At 38.0% G+C, this 24,688-nt stretch overlaps 4 protein-coding genes across 4 annotated transcripts; 3 read left to right on the forward strand and 1 right to left on the reverse strand.

The window, feature by feature from the left end:
* Positions 1–1,583: 1,583 nt before the first annotated feature.
* LOC113732711 (ethylene-responsive transcription factor-like protein At4g13040) lies at positions 1,584–7,538 on the forward strand. Its single transcript, XM_027258640.2, has 7 exons — positions 1,584–2,030; positions 3,716–3,769; positions 3,973–4,106; positions 5,165–5,249; positions 6,514–6,688; positions 6,925–7,046; positions 7,148–7,538. Exons 2-7 carry the CDS (start codon positions 3,733–3,735, stop codon positions 7,285–7,287), a joined length of 693 nt encoding a protein of 230 aa, XP_027114441.2. The 5' UTR covers positions 1,584–2,030; positions 3,716–3,732; the 3' UTR covers positions 7,288–7,538.
* An 849-nt stretch (positions 7,539–8,387) lies between these two features.
* LOC113732719 (uncharacterized) lies at positions 8,388–10,336 on the forward strand. Its single transcript, XM_027258660.2, has 4 exons — positions 8,388–8,597; positions 8,770–8,883; positions 9,240–9,344; positions 9,877–10,336. Exons 1-4 carry the CDS (start codon positions 8,462–8,464, stop codon positions 10,137–10,139), a joined length of 618 nt encoding a protein of 205 aa, XP_027114461.1. The 5' UTR covers positions 8,388–8,461; the 3' UTR covers positions 10,140–10,336.
* Positions 10,337–11,019: 683 nt separating this feature from the next.
* Positions 11,020–14,888, reverse strand: LOC113732729 (FHA domain-containing protein FHA2). Its single transcript, XM_027258670.2, has 3 exons — positions 13,643–14,888; positions 12,697–12,854; positions 11,020–11,371 (listed from the first exon to the last, which is right to left on the reverse strand). The coding sequence occupies exons 1-3, from the start codon at positions 14,316–14,318 to the stop codon at positions 11,162–11,164; spliced, it is 1,044 nt and encodes a 347-aa protein (XP_027114471.1). The 5' UTR covers positions 14,319–14,888; the 3' UTR covers positions 11,020–11,161.
* A 4,403-nt stretch (positions 14,889–19,291) lies between these two features.
* On the forward strand, positions 19,292–23,380 carry LOC113732739 (uncharacterized). Its single transcript, XM_027258682.2, has 2 exons — positions 19,292–20,134; positions 21,806–23,380. The coding sequence occupies exons 1-2, from the start codon at positions 19,893–19,895 to the stop codon at positions 23,196–23,198; spliced, it is 1,635 nt and encodes a 544-aa protein (XP_027114483.1). The 5' UTR covers positions 19,292–19,892; the 3' UTR covers positions 23,199–23,380.
* Positions 23,381–24,688: the final 1,308 nt, after the last annotated feature.

Raw genomic sequence — 24,688 nt, forward strand, 5'->3', positions numbered from 1 at the left:
AAATACTTAAATAGTTGAGTTTACCATGTGATGCTTTAATCTAAATACATCATCATCAATTTGTTTTCCTAAAAAATTTGGCTCTCTTTAGATTCGTGGCATATTTTTTAAATTCAATGTTACAGTACATTTAAAAAATACCTTAAACAGGATCTCAAACACATCCAACAAATACATTATAAGAAATTTTACACCTCTTTTTTCTTCCTTTCATCATCACCTATCGCGCACCACCACTATCATGTACTGCCACTATCCTTTCTTCTTCTTTCTTTCTTTCTTCTCACTTCTTCCTCCCTTCCATCCCTCATTCTTCCTTGATAGCCCCCCTCAAGGTCACAATTAGAAAGGAAGAGAAGGAATGGGAGTTGTAGTGCAAGGGTAAAGGAAGGAAAGGAAGGACGGAGGAGGAGAAAGGAGAAAGGAAGAAGGGAAAGGAAATGGGAGAGACAGAGAGAGGAGAGAGGAGGTTAGAGTACGGAAAGGTAGTGGCGGATGGTGGTTGGTGGACGGTGGTAAAAAATTAATAAAATTTCAAAAATATCTCAATAAAATTTTAAATTATAAAAACATATCAAAATACATATATGTAAAAAAATTTTAAAATATAATACAACATTAAGCCCTCTATTTGGATTAGCTGTTTTTGGAGGTGTTTTTGAAAAATGTTGCTGTAGCAGAGTTTTTAGAATATATTTTGGGATATTTTTAAAAAATATTTTGGGATATTTAAGAGTAGAAGAGTTTCTAGAATATATTTTGATATATTTTTTAAAAAATTTAAACTAATTTTTAGATTATCTTTTAGAGTATTTTTTTTTAAAAAAATTTATTATATTTAAAAAACTAGTTTTTGAAAAACACTCCCATCCAAACTACTTTTTAAAAAAAATACTCCTAAAAATAATTAATCCATACCACCCTTAATTTGGGGAACAGAATCAGCATGTGCTAGACGCTCATTAAAGTGCTGCCAAGGAAGTAGGTAAGAAATGGCAAATTGATTTGCTGTCGCAATCTATGGGCAATTATAGAACTTCTCAATGGGCAATCATAGAACATCTCAGGGATGCATTACATGTCAACTACGTATTCATGTCTACAAATTACGAACATCCTAGACATAGGTGAGACACCAAGCAATAACTTATTAGTACGTATGTAATCGTAATTTGGATAAATATTACATAGCACAGCTTATTACCTGAAATCCTTGCATGTAAATCAAGAGATGAAGCCTCTTACCTTTGGCCATTAGAAAAAGAAACTTTACCGGAAAACCATGTACTAATCAAGAGATGAAGCCCATCCTGGAGTTGAAAAACTTGCGTGTGATCCCCGGTGGGAGAAACGATCAAACGAAGCCAAAAGGTCAACCTTTCTTTGATGCTTACAGGTGGCATACAGAGCAGTCAATCATAAAGGGTAATGAAGTAATTTCGGGTCATCCAAAGATACCTTGACTGGTAGTATTAGGAAAATAGTGGTATGGGTATTGCCGTCCTTTCACAGATTTAAGAAAAATTTCACTATATATAAAAAGAGTAGTAGAAGCATACATACGTTCCCCTTCTCGTATTCAACCAACCACCTCTATCTCTCTCTCTGCCTCTCCCTCTGTCTATGTGTGTTTCTTTCTTTCTCCTATTAGTCACTTTCTTTCTATCTCTTGTTGTAAATTGTAACAGGGAGAATTGGCGACCCCATTAGGCCATTACCACACCAATAGCAGCAACCTCACACCACCACCACCCTCTCCTCTCCCTCAAAACATTATGAGACTAGAAATAAAACAAAAGGTGGTAGATGCATGACTAACAACATCAACTACTACTATCACCCCCCCCATCCCATCCCATCCCATCCCAGCCCCTCCTCCCCCTCTATCTCTTCTATGCTCTCTTTATCTTCACCACCCTTGCCCTTGTAAACCGTAATCCTTTAGATTTCTCCCTTGAAAAACAAACACAAAGTTGACAATCCTCGGTTTCCACGCTTCTCGCCACTTCTTTTTACTCATCACTTCTCAGGTGCCACCCCCAAGCCCTGTATTACAATATGTGTGCTTAACTCGCAATGGCTTTTCCGTTGCATCTTTGCCTTTGCCTTCCTTGCATCTTTTTCTTGGTTTTGTTTTGTTGCGTGCATTGGTCTTGCGGGGGACTTGTTTTTCGGATTGAAAGAAATTCTATGACATGTGGGTTTCTTTAAAATTGGTTGGCATTTTGACAACTGTTCTTTTGTTTCCCTTTTTTATTTTGTTGTTGGGACTTGGGGGTTGTTTCTCTTTTTCACATACTGCTTCATAAAAGGTGGTAGGTTGGTGGGTTGACTTCGTCTCAAACTATAGAGGCAGTCAATTCTGGAAAACCAATGGTTTGGGAGATGATGTTCAGTTCTTCCAATTACTGGTTCAACTCGGCATCGTGATTTTTATGGTCCGGTTAGTTTATGATGGATTATAAGTTTAGCTGTCACCTAATATGGTGAAGTAGGCGTTGAAGTTGCGCTTTGCCACCTTGGCTCGTCCTTCGATCTTTTACCTCAACTAGTTTCTTCTTCTCCTTCCTTTTTCTTTTTTTAAGAAGCTTGGACAAAATTAGCTAATACATAGAATTGGGAATCGTTGCATGAGCTCTCTCTTCCCTTTCCCCGTTTGACTTGCAGTTCTAATACATAGGTTATCTGTTGCTGCCTCTTTTACCCCGTTCAACCCGCTGGACTGCTTTTGGTCTAATCCTATTATCATGGGACTTGGCAGCTTATTCTAGTAACAGCTAGTTTAACAGAACCGTCGCTACAGGAAATTGTCTAGCTGATGAATTATGGCATGTAAAACAGTACATTCTTGGTTGTTAGAATTTGTTGGTCTCTTTGTGGCTTTCCTAGATCATACTAAGTGGCACAAATTGGGTTTTGTAATGTGAAACATAATGACCGCTATCTCTGGATGGTTAGTATACTCAACTTTCCCATTGTAATATAATAACTGAATATGGGGGAGAATTGAGCTCCTGGGTGTCGTTAATCTATGGTGAATTATGGCTACGGCTGTTTGACGGTTCTGGTTCAGAACATCTTAGTGGACAGCGGCTTTTTGGGATTCTTCTGAGTCGGACTTAGTGTTCCGCTTCTGTCATTGTAACTTCCTTATGTGAGTCTTGAGAATGCTATCATGTTTAGCCATCCCCTGATGTTCCTTTTCAGGACTTCCGCAGTTCAAGCTGCAAGCTTAACAACTCTTTTTTCTGATTTTGAAAAAGCAAAAGGGATATTTTGATTTTGGAAACAATCCACAAGCTTTCAGTCTTCTGGGTTTTGGCAGTTCATCATAGCTTCAAAATGTTAGCTTCACTTGCATGCCTTTGACATCTTCTTTGTTCTCCTCAAATACGCCTCATACCTGACTAATTTCCTCTTTCTGATGGCTTGATTTCAGTTCAAACTCTATTCTTTTTTACTTTTTTTTTTTTTTTTTAAATCTAGTTAGCATATTCTGCACGAGCATAGTCCTAGCACTTTACCAGTGGTTTCCTTCTTTTGTTGATGCACTTTCTTCTAGTGGCATTCTCTATTAATATCCTGCTGCATCTGTTACACTGTCTATCTTTCTGTTTACTTTGTCTTCTTTTCTGTATTTCACTTCTGTTTTTATTTGCTAGTTTATCAATTTGTATCTTTTGCAAATTTCATGACCATTGTGTTTTCTGATCAGGAATATTGAAGATAGCCATGGTGAGCATTCGAAGACGCAAACTCTTAGGTTCTGGTATGCCAAGTCCAAATATGTTTTCTTTAGTTGATGCAATGTTTCAATAAAGCTTCCTAGGATTAGTTTTTTGACTCTATCTCACATATGTGGTGCTCTCTTCCGTTTTTGCCATAAAAAATGAAACACATTTTCTAGTTTGTTAGTGATCTTCTCATAATAATTCATTGGAAAGTATCTTAAAATTAAATGCCACTTTGTAGGGCGCTGCAATCCCTTCTTGGCCCCGCTGCCCAAGTTCTCTGAGAATGGGTACACTCCTGAAATCCGCATGCAGAACACTAAACCATTCAGTGTTCATCCTATACCATCAATCGATGTTGATGAAACAAAGGAGGTATTCATTTAATCAAACTCTGGTTCTTTTCTTGTGCTTTACTTTGTCACAGCTCGTGTCAATCTCCATGTAGGCATAAGTTTTTAGCTAGTTGAACTTGCATCAGATGGTTTGATGTTATCCTTGAAGTTGAAATGAAAATTTTCAGCTTAATGCTGAATGCTTGATTTTCTGTTAGTTCTTAACTCTTAACAGCAGAAAGCATTGAAGACGAGATTTCAGTTTCTAGGTTTTCTTTAGTTATAAGATTTATTGCCGGAGGAAGAATAAACAATTCGTTTAGAGCGTTGTTCTGGGAAAATAGATGAATTGCTTTTTTCTATTAGTTTCATTCACACGTGTATGTATAAATGGTTTAATGTTCATTTCATTCCTTGTAGATGTTGCTTTTGAATTCATGTGAGAATAAGTCAGTTAAGATTGGTCTCCTTTGTCTTAATTTTGGTTAAGCTCATCTCCTGCAGTGATAGAGCATGGTACCCCTGATGCTTTTGGGTCTATATCTTTGTTCCCTTCATAAATGCGACAAAGTTTTTATTGGACCTACATTTATATGAAGTAGAAGAAGTTTTTCTTGGCCTATTGAATGGGTTAGTTATAGACTTTGGAAATTCCCATCTGTTCATGCAGAATTTGTATAGCCATGGGAGTCTTATATGCTTATACTTTTGTTATCATGTTTATGTCAAGTAGCAGGTTGGTTAACTTTTATTTGGAACTCTGTAATTTTTTTTTTTTTTTTTGCCTGATATTGGTCATGGTGATTTTTTTCACTTGTTGTTTCTTTGTAAGTATCAAATTGTTGTACACTTATGTATAGTGTTTGTTCAGGAAACTGTTGTATATTTAATATCCATGCTCTCTGAAATATCTGTTGTTTGCCAAATCATGGATGTCCTTTTCCCTGGACTGAGAATAGGTTACATAGATGACTGAATTGGAGTGGGATTGGACTTTATCTTGCTAATCAGAAGAACGTTCTGGATAGAACTGTAACTTTAGGTCTTGATACAAACTGCAATGATATACTGTGAATGACTTTTTGCTGCATATTCTAGAAACTCTCCCCACTGAAGGCCTCTGGGTCATCAAATGTGCCTGCTTGTACAGAATTAAAGGAACAACATACTCAACAATTCCCAGGTAAAGTTTCTTCATTCTAATAATTTCTTGCAGATCTGATCGACCTGGTTGAAAGAAAATATGAGATCTTGTTGTTCTGTACAAAGATGCTCATTACCTATTCTAAAATTTGTGGTGGCATTGTAGTTATGCAATGAAAAAGGAAAAAAAGTGGAACTTGGAGATCTAATATGTGTTATCTGCATAATGTAGGACAAAGACAGAAAGCTAGCATGAAATTTTGCTCTGGTTTTTGTGAAAGAAGCATCCAGGATGTGTCTAATAAGTATTCAGAGCCTATAAAATTGTGAAGTAGAATAAATTAAGATTCCAGCCTATGCTGTGCTTTTAACAATTGCTGATATCACCCATATCATTGAGAAACTAAGGTTTTATGGACTTTATGACTTTTGTCTGGGTGGAGGACCTTGTGGATTAGTTGGGTTAGGTACCAGCAGAGAATTGGGTTAAACGTTTATTCCCTTTTGGCCACGGTGAAAACTGTTTACTTTGTGTATATAGTTCCTCTGGAAGGAAATCCTGGGAGATGTAGCCTTTTCCATGAATTGGGAGATGCAGTGGAGCATTAAGTGATTTCATGAACTACAAAAAAAAGTTAGTTTGACTGTATACTGGTGAGGAGTGCCGTTAAAATTTGTAAAAATGCTCTAAAGTGGCACCACTGGATTTTGAGGTTCTTTTCCGATTATGATGGCAAGGAAAGATTGGTCAACAAATCTAGTAGATGCATGAACGTGATGTGATTATTTCCTGTTCTTTGGTATGTTTTTCTGCATCTAAGATCACAGAAAAAAACTCCTTTTAAGTTTTTAAACTGATATAGTTACTTTTATGTTTATCTTTTCTCACTCTGAACATCTAAGAAGTCTAGAAGAAACATTTCTCACTGATAAAGTTTAGCTTATTGCAGAACTTGAGTTGTCAGACCAACAAGTAAAATGTAGGAAATTGCTGTGTCTGTGAGACACATATATCTATGATAGATCCATAATCAGCTAGGACAATTTGCTTTGTCTGTGAGACACTGACAAATATCAGAGTGAGTTTTGCTTAATATCTGACTTTTCCAGAACTTCGAGAGAATCACCTTATATTAGTTTGGTGTGCAATTTATTTCAGCAAATCCTGATTTTTATTTACTTTTCTTTGCTTTCAGTAACACAGATGTTTACCCCTTTTTATGGAATTTCTCAATGAAGAATTTTACTGCTCCCATTTCTCCTGCCTTTGCCCATTAAACCGACCAACTTATTCATTACTGCAGAAGTTAAACGCAGAAAGCGACATAGGAGAAAGCATTTTGAGAACCAAGAACAATGTGTAATGAGAGGTGTCTACTTCAAGAATATGAAATGGCAGGCAGCCATTAAGGTAGACAAGAAGCAAATCCACTTAGGAACGGTTGGTTCTCAAGAAGAAGCTGCTCGACTGTATGACAGGTACAGTAGATATTTCTAAGCATTGCAAGAAGGAAAATGGAGGGAAGCTCAGGCACTTCTCATCGTGGGTCATGCAGGATTAGTCTATATTGACCCACCACTTTCTTAATGATTTCATTCGATTGAATATTATCATTAGCCTTGAATGTCATCAAGTGCTACCCATTAAGGTTTTAGCTATTAGAGGGGCAAGGAGCTTGAACATGAACTTCTGTTGTTGTTTGCTAATTTTGCAGAGCAGCTTTTATGTGCGGCAGGGAACCTAACTTCGAACTCTCGGAGGAGGAGAAGCAAGAGCTCAGGAATTTCAAGTGGGATGAATTCTTAGCAATTACTCGTTCTGCAATTAATCACAAAAGTAACTCCGCGTATTATGAACTACCAAGCCTGTTTTGTCATCACCCGCCAGTTTGTTCCTTTTCCTGTGCTTGTTGTTCATGAATTTATCGGAATTTGCAGAACACCACAGAAGAAATGGAGCAGGTTCACGAAGAAAATCGGAGTCTATGATGCTGAAAAGGGCCTTGGAGAGTGAGGAAGGAGGCAACGGTCTCTCAGGTTCAGAAGACACTGCAGAACCAGACACATCGGGTTCCTGAAATTCCCATTCCCTGCAGTCGAACAATTTTTTTGGGCAATTTTTAAAGCATTCTCTGCCTCTTATATCTTGTTCCATTTTTTTTTTTTTTTTTCCAAATTAAACGTAAGAGCCCCTATTAGGGCAGATGCATGGTCCGCTTGATTAACAGAGTGTATCCCTATAATTTTCAAAGAATGCTCAATCATGATTACGTGGGTCACAAAGTGTTCGAGTAAATGGGGAGAAGAATGCTCCATTTCTTCTCGCTCTTATCATCCTCTCCAATTTGAGCCAGTTCTAGAGGGTAAGGCCTTGTTTGGACAGCCAATTTTCGTGCGAAAAATTACGTTATTTTTCTTCGTGATCATATTTTTCTATTATCTTTTTTTTTTCTCGTATATATCAAATCGTTACAGTAATTTTTTTACTTAAAAAAAATCCTAGAAAATGCAATCCAAACAAGATTCCAAAAATAAATAAAATCCTCTTTGAAGTGAAAATCAGCAGCTTTGAATTGTTGCATTGGCGGAACATATAACTAATGCGAAGAGTGTTGAAGAAAGGCGGGGCCTTGTTTTGCAACGCAGAGATAACAGATGTGCAGTAAGTCCGCCATGAACGAACACGCATGCAAGAATGTTCACATCGACATCGTACGTACTCAGACGTTGAATTCCGTTGTTCAACTTTCATTGGCTGTTAAAGGTCTGGTCTAAAAAGGCGTACGTATAAATAAATTAATGCGATTGCACTTTCAGCTACATATGACCGAATAGATTTTTTCATCCGACTTCACATAATTTAATCATATGGGTCCAAGTGTCCAGCTGCAGAAATTTCTTTTAAAAAGACACCCAACTTTTCAACGCCAGGTTTTTCCTTATGGTACGGCAAACACTTTGTACTACACCCAATCTCTCTATATATATATATATATATATATATAGAGCTGGTGACTCGAAATTTCTCACACTATTTCATCAATTTAAATATTATAAAAATGTGACAAAATTTGGAAATTGTTAAAGAAACTCTTGGGCCCTCACTCGGGCTTTCCATTGATGGATAGGTCCGAATTGTTTTGGCAAGCCCAATAGAATACTTTTATCCGAAATGGCTATCCATTGAAGACGTCGTAGTTTTGTCCCAGTCGGGTGTAGTGGTGCGCTGCTCGATTGCGATTTCTGCCAAAAATGGCTCCCTCATCTGCTGGTGATGAAACTACTCCGGAAGTAATTGCTTCTCCCTCATCATCATCATCATCTTCTTCTTCTTCTTCTGCACTGGATGTTTGGAAGAATAGGATCATTATACCGACTCTCGTCGCAGGTTAGCACTCATTTTGTGTTATTGTTTTTGTTGAAAGGGGCGAGGGGAGGAATTTAACATCGTTTCCCTAAAACCCTCATTTGCAGGTAGATGGGCACAAAATGCTGATTTTCAAAATTTTGTTAGCATGTAAGCGGATCCTTACAGTTGTATTGACTTGTGATTGTGATAGGGATTGGTGGTGGAGGAGTAGGATTAATATCTAAGCATCGGAAAGTCCATGGCGTCGCCAAGATGTCTGCTACTTACGCAGCTAACTTCGCCATCGTCACCGGTTGTTACTGCGGTAAATTCTCAGTCTTTGCTCTAACATTAGATTCACTTGCTATTGTTTAAAATGTCTGTCAATTAGCCTTGATCATCATGAATTGGCACAAATTATGCTGTTGTAAATATCCGGTAAACTATGCTCTCCGTGTAAAATGTTGTCGATTAACTACCAAATAGAGCTTTCATCTTATGTATTCCTTTAAATGCCAAAGCATCGAAAAGCAAATAAGATCATTAAGTTAATTTGGAAACGTGCGATATTCTAAACGGTTCTCCAAGACGATCATCGCGAAATCCGAAATTTGGTTAATAGGTAGATCCATTGTTTATTGACTTACGAGTCCTTGCTAATTTGAACTTCAAATGTGGCAGGTGCAAGGGAATTTGTGAGAGTGAGTCGAACTGGTAAGCCTGATGATTTATTCAACTCATTGATTGGAGGCTTCGGAAGTGGTGCCATCCTTGGACGCCTTCAAGGTACAAAGTCCTTGCTTCTTTACCTTGGTTCTCCTATGGAACGCGGTGCCACTTCTTCTTTACTCTCATGTGTTATGCTTGTTTCTGAAAGCAACCAATAAAGTCATGTTATATGAGACTACAAGTAGTTGCAAATGCAGCCTTAATAGATTGACATTTAGCAGGACTCGTGGAAATTCTGACATTTCTCTGCAACTTTTTAGGTTTATCATCCGTAAGAAAGTTTGTTATTGGCATGCTTTGAAACGTAAAGAACACATTCAGTGCACAAGTTTTTGACATTAGGGCAGGTTTAGGACATTTTTTAGATTACATAAACAAGAGCTTTCAGCTGCTGTGTTTCATGGCTTATACTTTTTGTAATTAACCATATGTTATCTATGCTAGTGATGCCAGAGTCAAATGCGTGATTTTGACACTCCTCTTTAATTTTGTTTTTATCCAAAGGATCTTTCTTGGAATGAAAGGGTTTCAAGTCAAATCACTATAAAACCCGTCAAAAAGCAATTAAATGTTTCTGAATCAACTTCAGGTGGTCCAGTTGCTGCTGCCCGATATTCAGTCATCTTTGCTGTTGTCGGAACAACAGTTGATTATGCTGCTCTTAAGACAAAACCTCTGTTGAGAAACTTCTACAACTCTCTGGTTGGTGACAGTGATAAGAGTCAGCAATGGTTGAAATTGCCAGAATGGTCACCGATCCAAGTACTTGATGAGGAAGCTCTTGCTGCAAAACGTGCAAGGGAAGAACAAATCTATAGAAGTGTCCGCAACCTGAAGAAGGAAGAAACTTGAGAAATTTCTTCATCAACTCTTGGTTTCTCTTGTTCTTTTGGTTTCCTTTTTCTTAAGCTATTATCTCATTTTGTAGTAGGCATTACATAAAATAATAGTAATAATAGTTCTCACAACGAAATTTGTTCTTTTTGTGGTCATTGACCTCACTAGTTTTGAAGTCTTTGCTTAGGGATTAATGATAATACTTTCTGATATTCTTCCATTGCAAATTTATGGCTATCCGTTCAAAAATGGCATGGCTGTGTCCGATAGCTATCCACTTCATTCGTACGTGCCTCGTGGTATAAATATTTGCGAACATTTGCGCAGCACAGAAAGACTAAAGACACGAGTGAGTTCACCATCCCGAGTATAAACATACGAACAATCACCATGAAAGGCAAAAGATAGAATTCATCAAGAAGCCAATTGTATCAGTAATGGGAAACAGAACTTCACTCTTCTATCATATAGTAACTCCAAATTAACATTGACAGGGCAGATTCTAAATCTGGCAAACGTCAGGCTGAATACATGCTAATCATATGCATCCTCCCTCTGTCCAAATTGGATACTGCCGGATTTAGTGATCCAAGTTGTTTTTTAACGTAATTTACAAATAACATTGGTACTCATTCTATTTTATAAATCGAACTTCCAGCGCCACAATACGTTCAGGATCAAGAATGCTTTATATAGGTCTTTCGCTATAGGTTGTCTTATTCTAATGCCAACCTCATTTTTAACCAGCTCCTCATAAGGTTAAAGGTGCAGGTACACGGTTTGGAACCCCTAAATTGTCCATGGATACAGTAACAAAAATAAGTCCAGTTTAGCAAAAACCAACAAGGGGGTCAAAGGAAGCATTCAAACAGAACGAATGCGTGAGAAGCAGACAGCAAGTTAAGATTGCAACTGACATTCAAAGGAGCCATTTTACATGTATTTGAATCACAATGATTAACCAGCATCAACACATTTGATGAAATGTTCAACACTCCAAAAAACGTCAATATCTGGCACATGTTATGTTTCATTTCTCACGAGAGTAGCGAGACAAGAGAGACGAACTCCAATGTCACCCGTCCCTTAGATCTTGTGTTGATAACAAAGTGCTCTGGATATTTCCTTAACAACATGAGCAATCCATACCAGGGTTTTGCCTTGGCTTCAGGACTTTGAAAATCCTCTGATGTGAGGTATCTCCTCAACCGACCATGATGCCAAACATTCCTATACTTGTCCAGCAACTGTGCAAAACAGAAGTTGCTCATTATCAAACTTATAAAAGGTTAGCAACACATAAAAGGAAGACCAGTGATAATTTTGTGTACACGAAAGCTAAGCAATCTCTACAAGATATATACTTCATAGGAAGGAGTACTTCATCGTGACAGTTATAGAGCAATCTTGGGTCTGGGCTTCTCAGTTTAGATACACGAAGGGTAATAGCACATATGATTACACTAGAAAGAAAGGCAATTATTCTTGAAAGCAATCGGTTCAGTTAATGCAACACATGATTAAAAACAGTCAGCAATTTACTGTTGGTAATGTCTGAAATGGATAACAGCAAATTTTCACTGAAACCGAGTTAAACTTTCTTTGAAATTGCAGACTGGAACTACTAAAAGGGATATAGTTGCTAGCCAGAAACACCCTTCCTTTCTGTTATTCTTTCCCTGAAAAATGGGAAGATGGGAGAAAAAAATTTTTTTTTTGGGGGTTGGGGTGGGGGAAGGATGGTGTGGAATAGAAGAGGATACAGCCTACCAGGTTCACTTAATCTAAAATGAAATAGGAGTCCAATTGATGTTCCCTTTTTATTTAAAGGAACTATCATCAGAAGGCATTACATTTGATTCGCTAATGATTGCACATTTTTTAACTTTTGCAAGGCGATCATTTGCACAAATCCCCTCTTTCGCTTTCTTTTTTAGATTTCAGCATGGTCTTAGGGAAAAGGAGGGATTTGTAAAACCAACTACATCACTTCCTTGTTGATGGAATTTACACTTATAAAGAAATTATGCTTATTCAGAAGACATGGCAAAATTAGAGCCAAATTACATCAACTACTAGCTGCACAGCTCTGCTACCATATTTTCAACAGCAGAGCATCTTTTAGTAGACGAAGTCTGTCCACACCCTATGTGAATTACCTCGAGAACAAAACCGTGAGTCAAACAAGATTAAAGATACATGTATTATCCACAATTTCCAAACTGGAGCAATAAGGTCTTTTAAGCAGAGAAAAGCATGAAATCATGCTGCTCTCCACCCTGATGCTGCGTTTCAATGGGCCCCATCTTTTCTACCCATCTGGAAGAAAAACTTGGCACTCTAAAGCATGTAAGATAAAGCCAACTTTTAATAGGATCTAAGACTAAACAGAAAATTGATCCACCTACTAGGGAGCAGAACTTTTTCAATGTTTACTTTTTTTTCCCCCCTTTTTTGGGTAAGATTCAATGTCTTCCACTTTTCAGATATACCAACACCCAAAAAAAAAAAAAAGGAACTACTAGATGCTTAAAAGCATGTGTTAATTAGTTGTTTAAAGAATAGAATTTACCTCCTTATGAAGTTTCTCCATTGGCATCCATTCTCCAGGGCCACACATATCAGAAAGCACAGTAGCAACAGATGAGACAACATCCTTCTCTTCTAATTGCTGGAGCTGCTGATTGTCAGCGTCCCTGTCAACACGAGATCTTCCATCTAGCTTTTTATCTGCAGAAGCATGCCTATAATAGATTTAGAATGTAGAACTTTTCAGTAACAACTTAAATTCACCAATCAATAGTGCAACTGGTAATGCATGGTGAACTGACCACTCAAACATCCTAAAAAGATTCATGCTTTGATGCTAATTAAAAGAAAAAAAGAGACAAATGATAGAGCAAACACAGGGATGCCACAGCACTTGAGGCCAAAACAACAAAACCATGAATCAAACAGCCTACAACCAGCCACTTTCAGCTGCAAAACCAATGGGAATCAACCTCTAAAGCCAGTTGAAATCAGCACTGCCTAAAATCAATCCATAGACCACCCTAAGCAGCATCACAAATGCCTAAAGCACAACAGATGGAAAAGCAACACAAATGCACAATGAATTCGAGAGTATCATTGACTCAGGGATAAAGCACTAACAGCTATCAGCCACCCAAGCACCCGGGTTTAGCTTAAAGAAAGCCAATGTCACAGTGATGTAGCAAATTTAATGATTTTTGGCCAGTCTATAAGCCAAAGCCGATCTAACTAGAATGCAATTTAAATTTTGTTTGAGTCATTTCAAGATTAAGGCTTACAGTTACAGTTTCCAGTTAGCTCAAATTTGGGAAATTTACAGGGCAAACCAGTTTACTTGTTACAAAGAGCAGATACTACTCATTTATTTTAAAACATTCATCATCTAACTTCAGGAAAAATTATAAACCTTGAACAAGTTAAAACCCCGACATAAACAAGATTGAATCTTTCTTTCAGAATAACAGATAAATGCAGGAAAGACTAACCCAATTGCCCCGAAATTGCGGTCCTCCCACCCGAGCTCCCGGAAGCATACCCATAACCACTCCCATCAATCCCATCTCCTCGTCGGATTTTCTTCGCTCCACCGGAGCCACCATCTTCCCCTCCATCCTCGTCATACTCCTCCTCATAATACTCCCTCCCTCTCGCCAAACCTTTCTTTCCCATGGCCCCAGGAGGAGGGGGCAACCCCATATGCTGACCATGAGGCGGCAGAGGAGGCGGAGTGGCCCCCGCCGCCCCAGCAGGGGGATAATTAACATTGACATTAACATGATGCCTAGGTCCAATGGGCCCACCGAGAATACTCCTAACAGGTAGCAAAAAATAAAACTCCTTGTCGCCGATCTGAAGGAGGTCTTGGGAATCGAGCTTGACGGGAGGGTTACCGGGGAGGTGAAGAACGCCCTCGACGAAGCATCCGTTCTTACCAAGGACTTCGAGGGCAAAACGACGTCGTTGGAAGTCGTAGAAGATGCGAGCGTGGTGACGGGAGATGTTCATGCCGCCGCCTAAGGAGGAGAGGTCAACGTCGACAGTGGATTTCTTGGAGTTGCGGCCGAGGACTATGGAGTAGGTCTGCATGTAGTACTCGAAATCTTCGCCTTGTAATTTGGCAAAGCCAGCTTCCACGTCGCTGCCGCCGCCGCTGCTTCCCATGTGGGCTTTATTTCTTCAAGTAATATTTGCTCTAGGGCTTTAAGGATTGTCTTCTTTTTGCGAGGGTTATGGAGATTTTTGAATCAGTGATGGTACTACTTGGTTTGGAGGTTCGGGATGGAGATTGATAATGAGGGAAGGTAGACGAATTCGTCTGCGAATCCAATTTTTCGGTGCAACAAAGAGGGTTAAAACACTAGAAGAGTAGAAGAAAAAAACTCAATAACCCAGCCCCGCCACATCACTGGCGATAAATCTCCTCCTCCACTCGGATTTTGATACCTTTCATACTACTCTCGAATTGTAAGTAACATGTTTAGCCTGCTTCATAAAACCACAAAATTGGGAAAAGGAAAAAATGAAAAAAAGGAATTAACTAGCTGGATTCTCGGCTTCCCCGACCTTCCTCTCCATCCTTCCAAAAGAATCTAATAGGCATGGCTATTCTGTTGAACCAATTACGTAGAGAATCTAATAAGCAATTTTTGTTACGGCTGTTGTCGCACGGAGTACTACATTAGCCAGGACTCGTACTGGGGTTGTTCATTCTATGCAGCAGTAGCAGATCAATTTCTTGCATTCTAGCTGTAATCCGAATATATAAACGTAGTATGACTGCTTGAAATTATCAAAATTGGTTCGAGGAAGCCTAGCTTTTAGCATCTTGGGATTAATAATTCCATTTTCTTTCAAGCTTTATTTATCTCAACTTCATGAATGTATTATTTGTCCGTTTGAATGGTGAGTTATTAATTTTTTTCTTGGGTATAAAACTTTATAGAAATTGTAAAAAAAACTTTTGTATTTGAGAGTTTAGAGAATTTTTTTTCTTTTTCCTTTCTTCTCCTCTCTCCCTTCCCATCACTAGCCACCAACCGCCACCACCTCACTCCTCTCTCCTCTTCTCCTTCTTCCAATTGTGCGATTAAAAAGAGGCGGGGGAGGGAGGGATGGAGAGGGGGAAAAAAGGAAGGAGAGAAGGAGGAGGAAAAAATTGAAAAAAAAAAGGAGGGCACTAGCTAGTAGTAAGAATGGCAATGGGGACGGGTAATCGCGGGCACCCATCCCGCGGGGGGCTAATGGGGAGAGGGTTAGGGCGGGGGGTGGGGCGGGGGCAGGGGAGTGTACCCCCCATCCCCCGCCTCGCCACCCACTTTAAAAAATAAATATATAAAATATATATGTATATAATTATATATACAATATATAATTTAATTAGTTACAAATTTATGATAATGATATTATTAGTTATATGTATTATATAATGTCTATTGGTATATATAATATAATTAATATTATTAATTATACTAATAATTATATATGTGTACTAATACAAATTATTAATTGGTTATACTAAATTTACTAATATATTTATACTAAATATCTAATTACACTTAATACAATAACATTTTTTTCTTAAAAAAAGCACAAGCACAATAATGAATTAGTGATTGTATTTGTGCAAAAAGTGAAAATTTGACTACTTTAGTTATATTTATTTCGTCATGTTGGATTGCATTCAAATAATTTTTATTTGATTGTTTTTATAAGTTTCAATTGTAAAATTACAATGAATAATAATTTGATGATATGTTAATATTTTAGTACTTAATTATTTGCTAAAATTTAACCATAATAAAATTATATAACAAATTTTTATTAGCCCCGCGGGAGCACCCGCGGGAGAAGTGGGCGCGAGGCAGGGACAGGCGGGGGGAGCGGGGGAAGGGGGATGGGGCGGGGGGAGTTTGTAGGCAGCGGGACGGGGGATGGGGGAGGGGTCCCCCGCCCCAACCCCGCCCCGTTGTCATCCCTAGCTAGTGGTGGCAAATTGAGGTGGGAGAGGCGGAAGAAAATAATAGAAAGAAAAAAAAATATGTTTTTGAATATTTTGGAGTGTTTTTAGAGATTATTATAGACAATGTTATGAAAAAAACTTGTCTATTAAAAATATGGCAAGAAATTCAGGTGCCAAATAGTTTATTTTGTATAAATAATTTGCTAATTTTACATTTCAAGAATTGAAATCCTTGAGTTTATACATTATTATGTATGAGTTTGTTCTAATTATATATTAATTTTTATTTCAGAATCGTTATTTATGATATGTATTTGTATTGATCTTTCTTTTTTTGAGGGGGAGGGGGGGTTAATATAATCCCTCCACCCTCTCAATCTACAATTGCAAAACCCCAAATATTGAAATCCAAAAGAGAACTCTTAAGGTAATTAGTGCAAACTCAAATGATTTTTGGATCACATCACTGTTTACCCTTGATTGTAATCACATGCGAATACATGTACCAAACTTTTGATAATGCAAAATTAGTCATGCAATCTGGATTTAAATCCCTATCAGCGAATTGAATTATGAATTATTTACTCTTAAAACCATACAATGAAATACTAAAGTATTATCATCTTTTACCTTTTTTAATACGGTTATCATGAATCCACAATAGTAGGGTAATACCCAAAAAAAAAATTACAACTCAAATTAATCCACAAAATTGTGAGAATTATAATTCAATATCACTACAAACAAACTTAACATAGTGGGATAATTGCAGAAATCTCTCCTTAGGTTTTTGACACTAGCACTAATTTCCTCTGTGGTTTAGGAAATAGCACTGATTTCGCCTAAGAGGAAATTGGGGCTATTGCTTACAAAAGATTGTGAGAATTTACCTTTATATCTTAATTATTCGGAGAAACATAATGAACGAATTTTGCAAAAGAAACATGCTTCTTGTTAACAAATTAAGTAATTAATTAAACTACGTGTTAGTTCAAAAATATAACTTTTGGAGTTGTTTTCACACTCAGAAATCTTCAATATTGCCTTTCAATTGTAGTTGCAACATTTGTTCTTGATTATGAAGGATGGTTGGGGAGTTTTATGATCCTTTCCTATGGCTCGAAGAAGCTATTCTCTTTGCTACAACACTTCACCTTAAGCTGCCAAATTAAACTCAATGAAAGTAGCTATGTTACCCTCACAAACAGTCACAAAACATTGCTAATAGAGAGTTTTATGTGTCAAATTTATCTTTTTTTTTATAAATTATTGCAATAACTTGCAAATTTAACTTTATTTAGTTCATGATACTTCAACTATTTTATGTAAACTAAAAGGGTTTGTACTTACACTTCCTGAAATTTATTAATTGTTAATTGTTTTGTGGTGTTTTTGTCATTTCTTTGCTAATACTACTTAACATGCAGTACAAATGACAAATCTGGCACAAATTTCTCATCCTACTTCTTAAAACAATATTTTTTTTAATGGCATTTTTTTCTAGGTTAGACTGTATATGTAACAGAATCAGTAAGTTCAAGGGAAGCCAGTGCTATTTCTTAAAACTACACGGAGATGGGTGCTAGCGTCAGAAACCTTTTGCAATTTTCCCTGACGTAAAGCAAGAGATGAAAGTTCTGAATCCTGGATCATCGACCTTGAATATCAGACCAAGGCCTCGTAAGCCACCTTTAAAATTCTTTCCGTTATGATGAAATTCCAATGTTTACACAGACTCGAACTAGAAATCCAAAGTCCTCACTAGTTTACACAGACTCGGATGAAGTTTATTGTTGAGTTTCAACATTTCTGCGCATTAATGATTATAATGATCCTTGATCGGCCACTAAGTAAAGATTGATTATCCGTATTGCTGATTATTTAATGGGGGTCATTTATTCACCTCTTTGTTCGTTAAATGCGGTCCAGAGGAGTCGCATGACCAGTGCAGTGTTAGGCAGTGGCGTTTAAAGAAAAACAAAAAATCAAATGCGGGTAGTGTTGTTTAGTTTTCGGTAGTAGTAATTTTATTCTAGCAATGTGACACCGGAAAATTGCTGAGCGTTTTTCTTTGTAGCGGTTTTCAGACCTGGGAACTTTTTTTATCACCTTGCATGCATGCAGCAGATTTTCCCTCAACCAAAAGAAAAACAAACAGCAGCCTCTGGTGCTTCTATTGGCAAGTGAATCCTTCTGTTTCATGTTTGATATTTCCTACTTCACGTGAATGCTCGTTGCTGATTTCGGAATGGACACCTGTAAATGATTAGGCATCCATCAGAGTAGTTGCATTAATAACTTATTGGAATGGAGCTGCAGATATCAATCAATTTCAAGGTATTGGGGTCCTCCTATACATGTGCCATGTCCGTCATGTTATTAAGAAGATGAGTTTCTTTTGTGGTTCAATTTCAAGTTTTCTTTAAAAGAGAACTTGTTGGCAATAGACAGGAAGAACTATTCTTAGCCAAGCCAATGATTCACCGGATTACTCGAACCCGACATTTATGGGTCTGAATCTGTTACCTGGGATTTTGTGTTTGAATTTAGCTGTTACGAAAAGCAATGCGGATGCTAAGCCCAGCGTGATCTGGGACGGCAGAGGCTAGTCTAGAATAAGAATAGAGGAGGAGGCACTGATTGTAGTGCTAGTAACCGGGCATTGAATTGAATTGGCATCCAATTTCTTGAAATGCCTCCTGCTTTCTTTAGGTGTATGTATCCCTATTGATTGCCTGACCTCAACAAGAAACGAATAAATAACATGCCATCTTCAATCTTTATTCTTCAATTGCCAACCAAGAAATCATGAATAAAGCTCAATCCATTCCCTTCAAGTAAATACTACTCCAGGTATCATTCTTGGCCCGCTATCTCTACCAAGAGAGAATGAACCACCTTAGCAAGACCAGCAGATACACAACAACTCTCTGTGTGTTTTTGTGTTTATCTTCTTGTTAATGGGTACGTTATGGAGCTCAAACAAATGCTCCTACCTCTCGTTGTTGTTATTTCACGCATAAATATGAGCTCAAATGGATTTTCATAAGCATGATGACGGCAAGAAAAGATGCCATGCCATGTACACATGACTCAAACAGGATTTATATGCACAATGCAATTTACTTAATACAGAATTTGTACAAAGTAAACTCCTTTTTATTATTTTTTTTTGTTTTGTTTATTTGAGAATAGTAAACTCGGTTTGGTTCGGGTCAAACAATACAGTGTGATTACTCTTCTCGAGACAGCTTGTTTCCCATGTCAATCCAAATTACACACTCTCATTCAGTCATTCCAGACGCTAACCCACAAATCTCAGCACAGATAATAAAGAGTCATAAAGTCTTAATCGCTCCCTATATTCCTCCCTCGTAAATAAACAAACAAACAAACAAACAAAAAATCTGTTTTACTCTTACCATAAACATCTGCTCCCCAAAATCCCCCTGAAACATTACCCGCTCAGTCAGTCTCTCTAGCTTTGTCCATGATTCCATCTTTCTATTCACACATTTTGCTCTGTTTGAATTATTACTAGCGGGAGTGGCTAGAAGCCTTCAAGTGGTAGCCACAGCTAAAGACGATGGACAGGGCGGCATTGGCACTGGGGCGCCTAGCATAAGAAGAAGAATAATATGCATTTTCAGCTGGAATTCTGGATCTGAATTTCCACTACTTGGAAAGGAATAAACCCAGGGGAAAAAAAAGAAAAAAGAAAAAAGGGAACGCTTTTTTTTGGAGCTAATCCCGCATTCTTGAAGTAATTAACAAGAATGGGGGTATTGAGGGAGTCTTGGTGCTTTTGTAACGGCGGAGGTAAGTCGGAGAGAATGAAAGCCGCCATTTTCTCCGGTAAAGGTCCCTTAATGGCCAGAATCGGAGCTGCCGGCACCGGCTTCCTCATCCACCGGAACCTTCTCCTAACCACCCACGTTAATCTCCCTTCTGTCTCTGCTGCCGAGGCTGCTGAGATCCGCCTTCACAACGGCGTCGCTGCTTGCCTTTTTCCTCACAGGTTAGCTTAATTATAGCTCGTGTCCACTCTTGGTACTAATTTATGTTGGCAAGTAATAGCAATGACTTGTATGTACTCACGGATTCTTGAAATTGGCTTAATAGCAGTAGTGTTCTAGAAAAAAAAAAAAAAACACCCTTTTTAGTTGATTAATAGTGGCTGCCGCCCAATGCGGCCGTACATAAAAGTCGATACGGGTGATGTCTTTCATGGGTTGGGTTGATATTTGGATCTGATTCGCATCAGGTTCGCAAGAAACTCACACGGAATTAACTAGTCTAATTTTCTCTTGCTGCGTGATTTGATGCTGATGCGATTGAACTGGGTAAAAGTTAGATAGTGGGACAAGCATTAGGTTCGTCTACGTGGTATGAGCTACTAGTTAGAAACTTCGTCGATGCGATTTGGTTTTCCGCTTGGTTAGATGTGGGTAGTTTCATGCAGTTGTTTATATTTGGTTGATAACGAGTTAGATGACTGCGATTTGGTGATCTGCCTAATGATTGATCAGTGAGCAGATAACGGTTAAATTTGTTTGGATAGGGTATTATTTGAAACATTATTTGGAATAATAACTGGAGCACTTTTTTGTGATGTGATGTATGTGAGATAAAAATGTGATTGGAAATATGAAAAGGCGGGTTGAGAAATGTGTTTATGATACAAGCGAAATATTATGTGGGATAATTTGCTATCCAAACTCATTGAAAATTCAATAATTCATTGGATAATCTGTGCAGAAGAAATGGGTCCAAAAAACCATGTTTAGCTCTTTGTTTGTTTAGGACCTTAGGTAGTCACCTTATGCTGGATTTTATCAGCATTTCAATGACATATCTTCCCTTGTTAACGAGGCCATTGGGCGGTCTTGTTTTAGACCAAAGAGATAATGGTACGTGCCTGGCTATTCCAATAATAAATGAGCTCATTTCTACTTCTTTTTATTTTCTTAAAGGTAAAATAGAAAACTTACATGTACCTTTTTGGGGTGAAGAAATTAAGAAAATGGCCTTTGGTATCAAATGCTCTCAACGGACTTGATGTTCTTAGCTTTGCGGTTTTAGTGGTCACAATATTCTGGAAACTTAATGAGATCTTGAAATCCATGATCATGGATTTCTGAATGTTAGGACACCTTAAAGAAGCTTTATTGTCAGTTTATGCATTTCAGCGAATTCATGCTTGAGCACTTCATATTCTGTACTCAATGCTTTTCAACTCAATGAGGTCAAAGCTTCAATTTTCTGATTGATCTGTTTACCATAGTTATCTCGTATATGTCTGATTGATCTGTTTACCATAGTTATCTCGTGTATGTCTGATTGATTTGTCGCAAGCCAAAATAAGTTGGAGCAACCCTAAAGAAGTTTTGACATTAGGAGTGAACTCAAATTGGATATTGTCTGTTAAATATATACACAAGGTCCTTTTGCATGTTTGATTCTATCTGACATAAGTATTTAGGTCTAGTTTGTTGGATGGGACAAAACTCAGATGCCTAGGACAGATTAAATTTTGTTGTATACTAACTGGAAATTAACCCAAGTGATTTTAGCATGTTGTCAGCATTTGGTTGGCTCTATCTGAGGTGGCTAACATTCCTGAGACCTTCAACAATGACTCTATTTGTCTATGCATCTTTTGGTTCTTGACTTCTTTGTTTGGTAGCAGGTTCTTTATTACCAGCTCTGTTCTTGATCTGACTATAGTAGGCCTTGATGCAATGGATGGAGACACAAATGTGCTGGTACAGCACAATCACCACTTGAAACCCTGTTCCAATCCTAACTTGGACCTGGGTAGTGTAGTTTATCTATTAGGGTGCACAGAGGAAAAGGAGCTGACTGTGGGCGAAGGAAAGGTTGTAATACCAACCGACAATCTAATAAAGTTATCAACAGATGGAGTAATTTGGAGCCCTGGTTCCGCTGGATTTGATGTTCATGGCAATCTTGCGTTTATGGTCTGTGATCCTATGAAGCTAGCCACGTCGCCGAATACAAAATCCACTTCAACTTCTTCCTCATCGTCATCATCATGGAAGAAAGATCTTCCAATGCAGTTTGGTATCCCCATCCCTATCATCTGTGATTGGTTAAACCAGCATTGGGAGGGAAACCTTGATGAACTCAATAAACCAAAATTACCGCTGCTCCGGTTAATGTCTACTGGACAGAAGAGCGAACATTCCTGTGCATCATTCACTATGCGGCAAGTATTCAAGTCAACAGAAGCTGAAAATGAAGGAACTCCATCATCATCAAACATGATGTCAAAGCATATTGGTCCAAGTTGTTCTGCTGTTCATAATAGTTCAGAAGATGAAGCCGTTACTGCGGATCCACCAGCTGCTACTCATGTACAGGGAATTCCAACACCAGAAATATACGAGTCACCAAAGTTGACGTCTACGCCAGTAAGGAAAAGGGAAAGCACCCAAATCCAGCTCTTGGATATAAATTTTCCACCAAGGATTGTTAAAGTTCCAGCCTCACTGCAGCCTACCAGAATAGTACAGCCAAACTCAGATGAAAATCATGTCAAGGAACCACCAAGGCTGCACCTGATGGATGAAGATCAATTTAGCGATAAAGGACATTCTGGCATCATAGCTGAAGCTGAAGTTGCATCGACAGGTTCTGTAAATGGTGTCCAGAGTGAGGTACAATCTTGTGCATCTCCAGTGGATGGTTCAGAGATGCAACGTGACTACAGTAGTGAGGGAGAAACCACCATGTATTCTGCTGAAACAGCAGAAAGTCGTAATTATCCAAGTCCTAAGGAGGGAAGATATAACCAAGTAGGGAGGAGTCAGAGCTGTGTAAACTATAATAGATGGGGGCCGGCCCAAAAGTTTCCAGTTGGTCGTAAGACAATGATTGAAAAGCAGAGAAGCTTTATGCAAGGAAGAAATGTGTATTCACAAGGGGCTGCTTCTCATAGAAGCAATGAATATTACAGTCCTACTGTTTCTTCAATTTTGAAGAAGCGGAACAACTTGGAGCAGCAGCCAAACAGACCCAGACAAAATGCAGTTCATTCATCTCCGAGATGGATGTTCTAAGTTGTGAAATTGATAGGCTAACTATATATATTGTTCTCTCTCTTCCCTTTTTTTTTTTGTGGGTTCCACACCTACCCTATTAAATTACTTTTTGCCTACACTGTAAATTATATGTCGCAATTTGTGCAGAACATATGAAAGATAAACAATAAAAAGAATCAAGCTATTCAGTTAGTAGAAAATGTTGAGTTATGCCAACTTTTCTTACAAAATTTACTATATTTAACCTGTTTGGAAGGTGATTTTTTTTTTTGGAGTTTGTCTAAAATTTTACTATAACTTACTGTGGAAGTTTTTTAAAAAATTTTTGAAATGTGTAGATTTTTTAATATTTTGAAATGTATAGTTTAAAAACTTTAAGAAATTTTTTGATGTTACTGTACCTAAAGTTTTTAAAAAACTTGTAGTAGACAAACTTGGTAAAAAACTTGGGTTCCAAACAATTAGTTACTAGAGCAATAAGTCTTGTTGTTAGGATATTTGTTAACTAAAAAATCATATTGGTTTACTAACGAATATTTTAGTTAAGATTTGCCAAATAGAAGATTATGTTATCAAGCAGTTTTTGCCGAGGTTTTTTAGAGCTAAAATTGTGGCAGTTTGTTTCTTTGTAAATCATATAAATAGCGTGTTGATGACTGAAAAACTTAAATTCACTTTTATCTTCCGGTATGAATCTTTTATGAGTCATGTTTTTTACAGCACTAATAAAGGTGTCATCTCTTAGTTTATATCTTAAAAAATCAATAGAATAGAAAGTGTTTAACTTTATTTTCGGTACTAGCGAATAATTGTCAAAGCGTGGCTAATATTCTATGTAACATGAATATGAAATTGTTTTTCTCTTCAAATGCAGCTACATATTAGGGCTCTGTTTGAAACCCCAAGTTTTTTACAAGTTTGTATGCTATTAGTTTTTTAACAATTTTTGCTACAGAAACCTTAAAAAACTTATCAAAATTTTTAACCTACACACTTCAAAATATCTAATACACAAAAAACTTTCCCTTCAACTTTTCTTCTTTTTCCTCCTCCACCCAACCCACCACGTCCTCCGTCGCCAGCCACAACCTCCACTACCGCCGGTCACTATTCCGGCCGCTAGTGCCGGCCTTCCTTTTTTTTTTTTTTTTTTTTTCCTCCCCCTCCCCCTCTCCCCTTCTCCTCCCCTCCCCTCCCCCTTTGACCGATCTGTTGGTGTTCTCCTCTTTTTTCTTTTTTTTTCTTTCTCCCTTTCCCCTCCCCTCTTCCCCTCTACCTCCCACGCCACCCTCTCCCCCTCCTCCTAGCTGCGATCTAGTCGCGCAACCAAATCGCAAAGGGGGAGAGGGAGGGGGGCTGCGATCTGGCCGCATGACCAGATCGTAGCTAGAGGAGGGGGAGAGTGGCAAGGAAGGGGAGGAGAGGGGGAGAGAAAAAGCTAAAAAATATATGTATAATCCATGGCTGCAACAATTCTGGCGTCGGAAGGCGAGAGGGAAAGGAGAGGA

Source organism: Coffea arabica, chromosome 1c, assembly GCF_036785885.1.
Source record: "Coffea arabica cultivar ET-39 chromosome 1c, Coffea Arabica ET-39 HiFi, whole genome shotgun sequence".
NCBI lineage: Eukaryota > Viridiplantae > Streptophyta > Magnoliopsida > Gentianales > Rubiaceae > Coffea > Coffea arabica.

What these genes read in the sequence shown, in the direction of transcription:
- LOC113732711 (XM_027258640.2), top strand. Translation starts at nt 3,733, where the DNA reads ATGGTGAGCATTCGAAGACGCAAACTCTTAGGTTCTG. An exon ending in ACATACTCAACAATTCCCAG is followed by an intron (nt 5,250 to 6,513) that starts GTAAAGTTTCTT and finishes TCATTACTGCAG; the next exon opens with AAGTTAAACGCAGAAAGCGA. An exon ending in GCTGCTCGACTGTATGACAG is followed by an intron (nt 6,689 to 6,924) that starts GTACAGTAGATA and finishes CTAATTTTGCAG; the next exon opens with AGCAGCTTTTATGTGCGGCA.
- LOC113732719 (XM_027258660.2), top strand. Translation starts at nt 8,462, where the DNA reads ATGGCTCCCTCATCTGCTGGTGATGAAACTACTCCGGAAGTAATTGCT. An exon ending in TATACCGACTCTCGTCGCAG is followed by an intron (nt 8,598 to 8,769) that starts GTTAGCACTCAT and finishes TGATTGTGATAG; the next exon opens with GGATTGGTGGTGGAGGAGTA. An exon ending in CGTCACCGGTTGTTACTGCG is followed by an intron (nt 8,884 to 9,239) that starts GTAAATTCTCAG and finishes CAAATGTGGCAG; the next exon opens with GTGCAAGGGAATTTGTGAGA.
- LOC113732729 (XM_027258670.2), bottom strand. Translation starts at nt 14,318, where the DNA reads ATGGGAAGCAGCGGCGGCGGCAGCGACGTGGAAGCTGGCTTTGCCAAA. An exon ending in CGCAATTTCGGGGCAATTGG is followed by an intron (nt 12,855 to 13,642) that starts GTTAGTCTTTCC and finishes ATGCTTCTGCAG; the next exon opens with ATAAAAAGCTAGATGGAAGA. An exon ending in TGGAGAAACTTCATAAGGAG is followed by an intron (nt 11,372 to 12,696) that starts GTAAATTCTATT and finishes TGTTTTGCACAG; the next exon opens with TTGCTGGACAAGTATAGGAA.
- LOC113732739 (XM_027258682.2), top strand. Translation starts at nt 19,893, where the DNA reads ATGGGGGTATTGAGGGAGTCTTGGTGCTTTTGTAACGGCGGAGGTAAG. An exon ending in GCTTGCCTTTTTCCTCACAG is followed by an intron (nt 20,135 to 21,805) that starts GTTAGCTTAATT and finishes GTTTGGTAGCAG; the next exon opens with GTTCTTTATTACCAGCTCTG.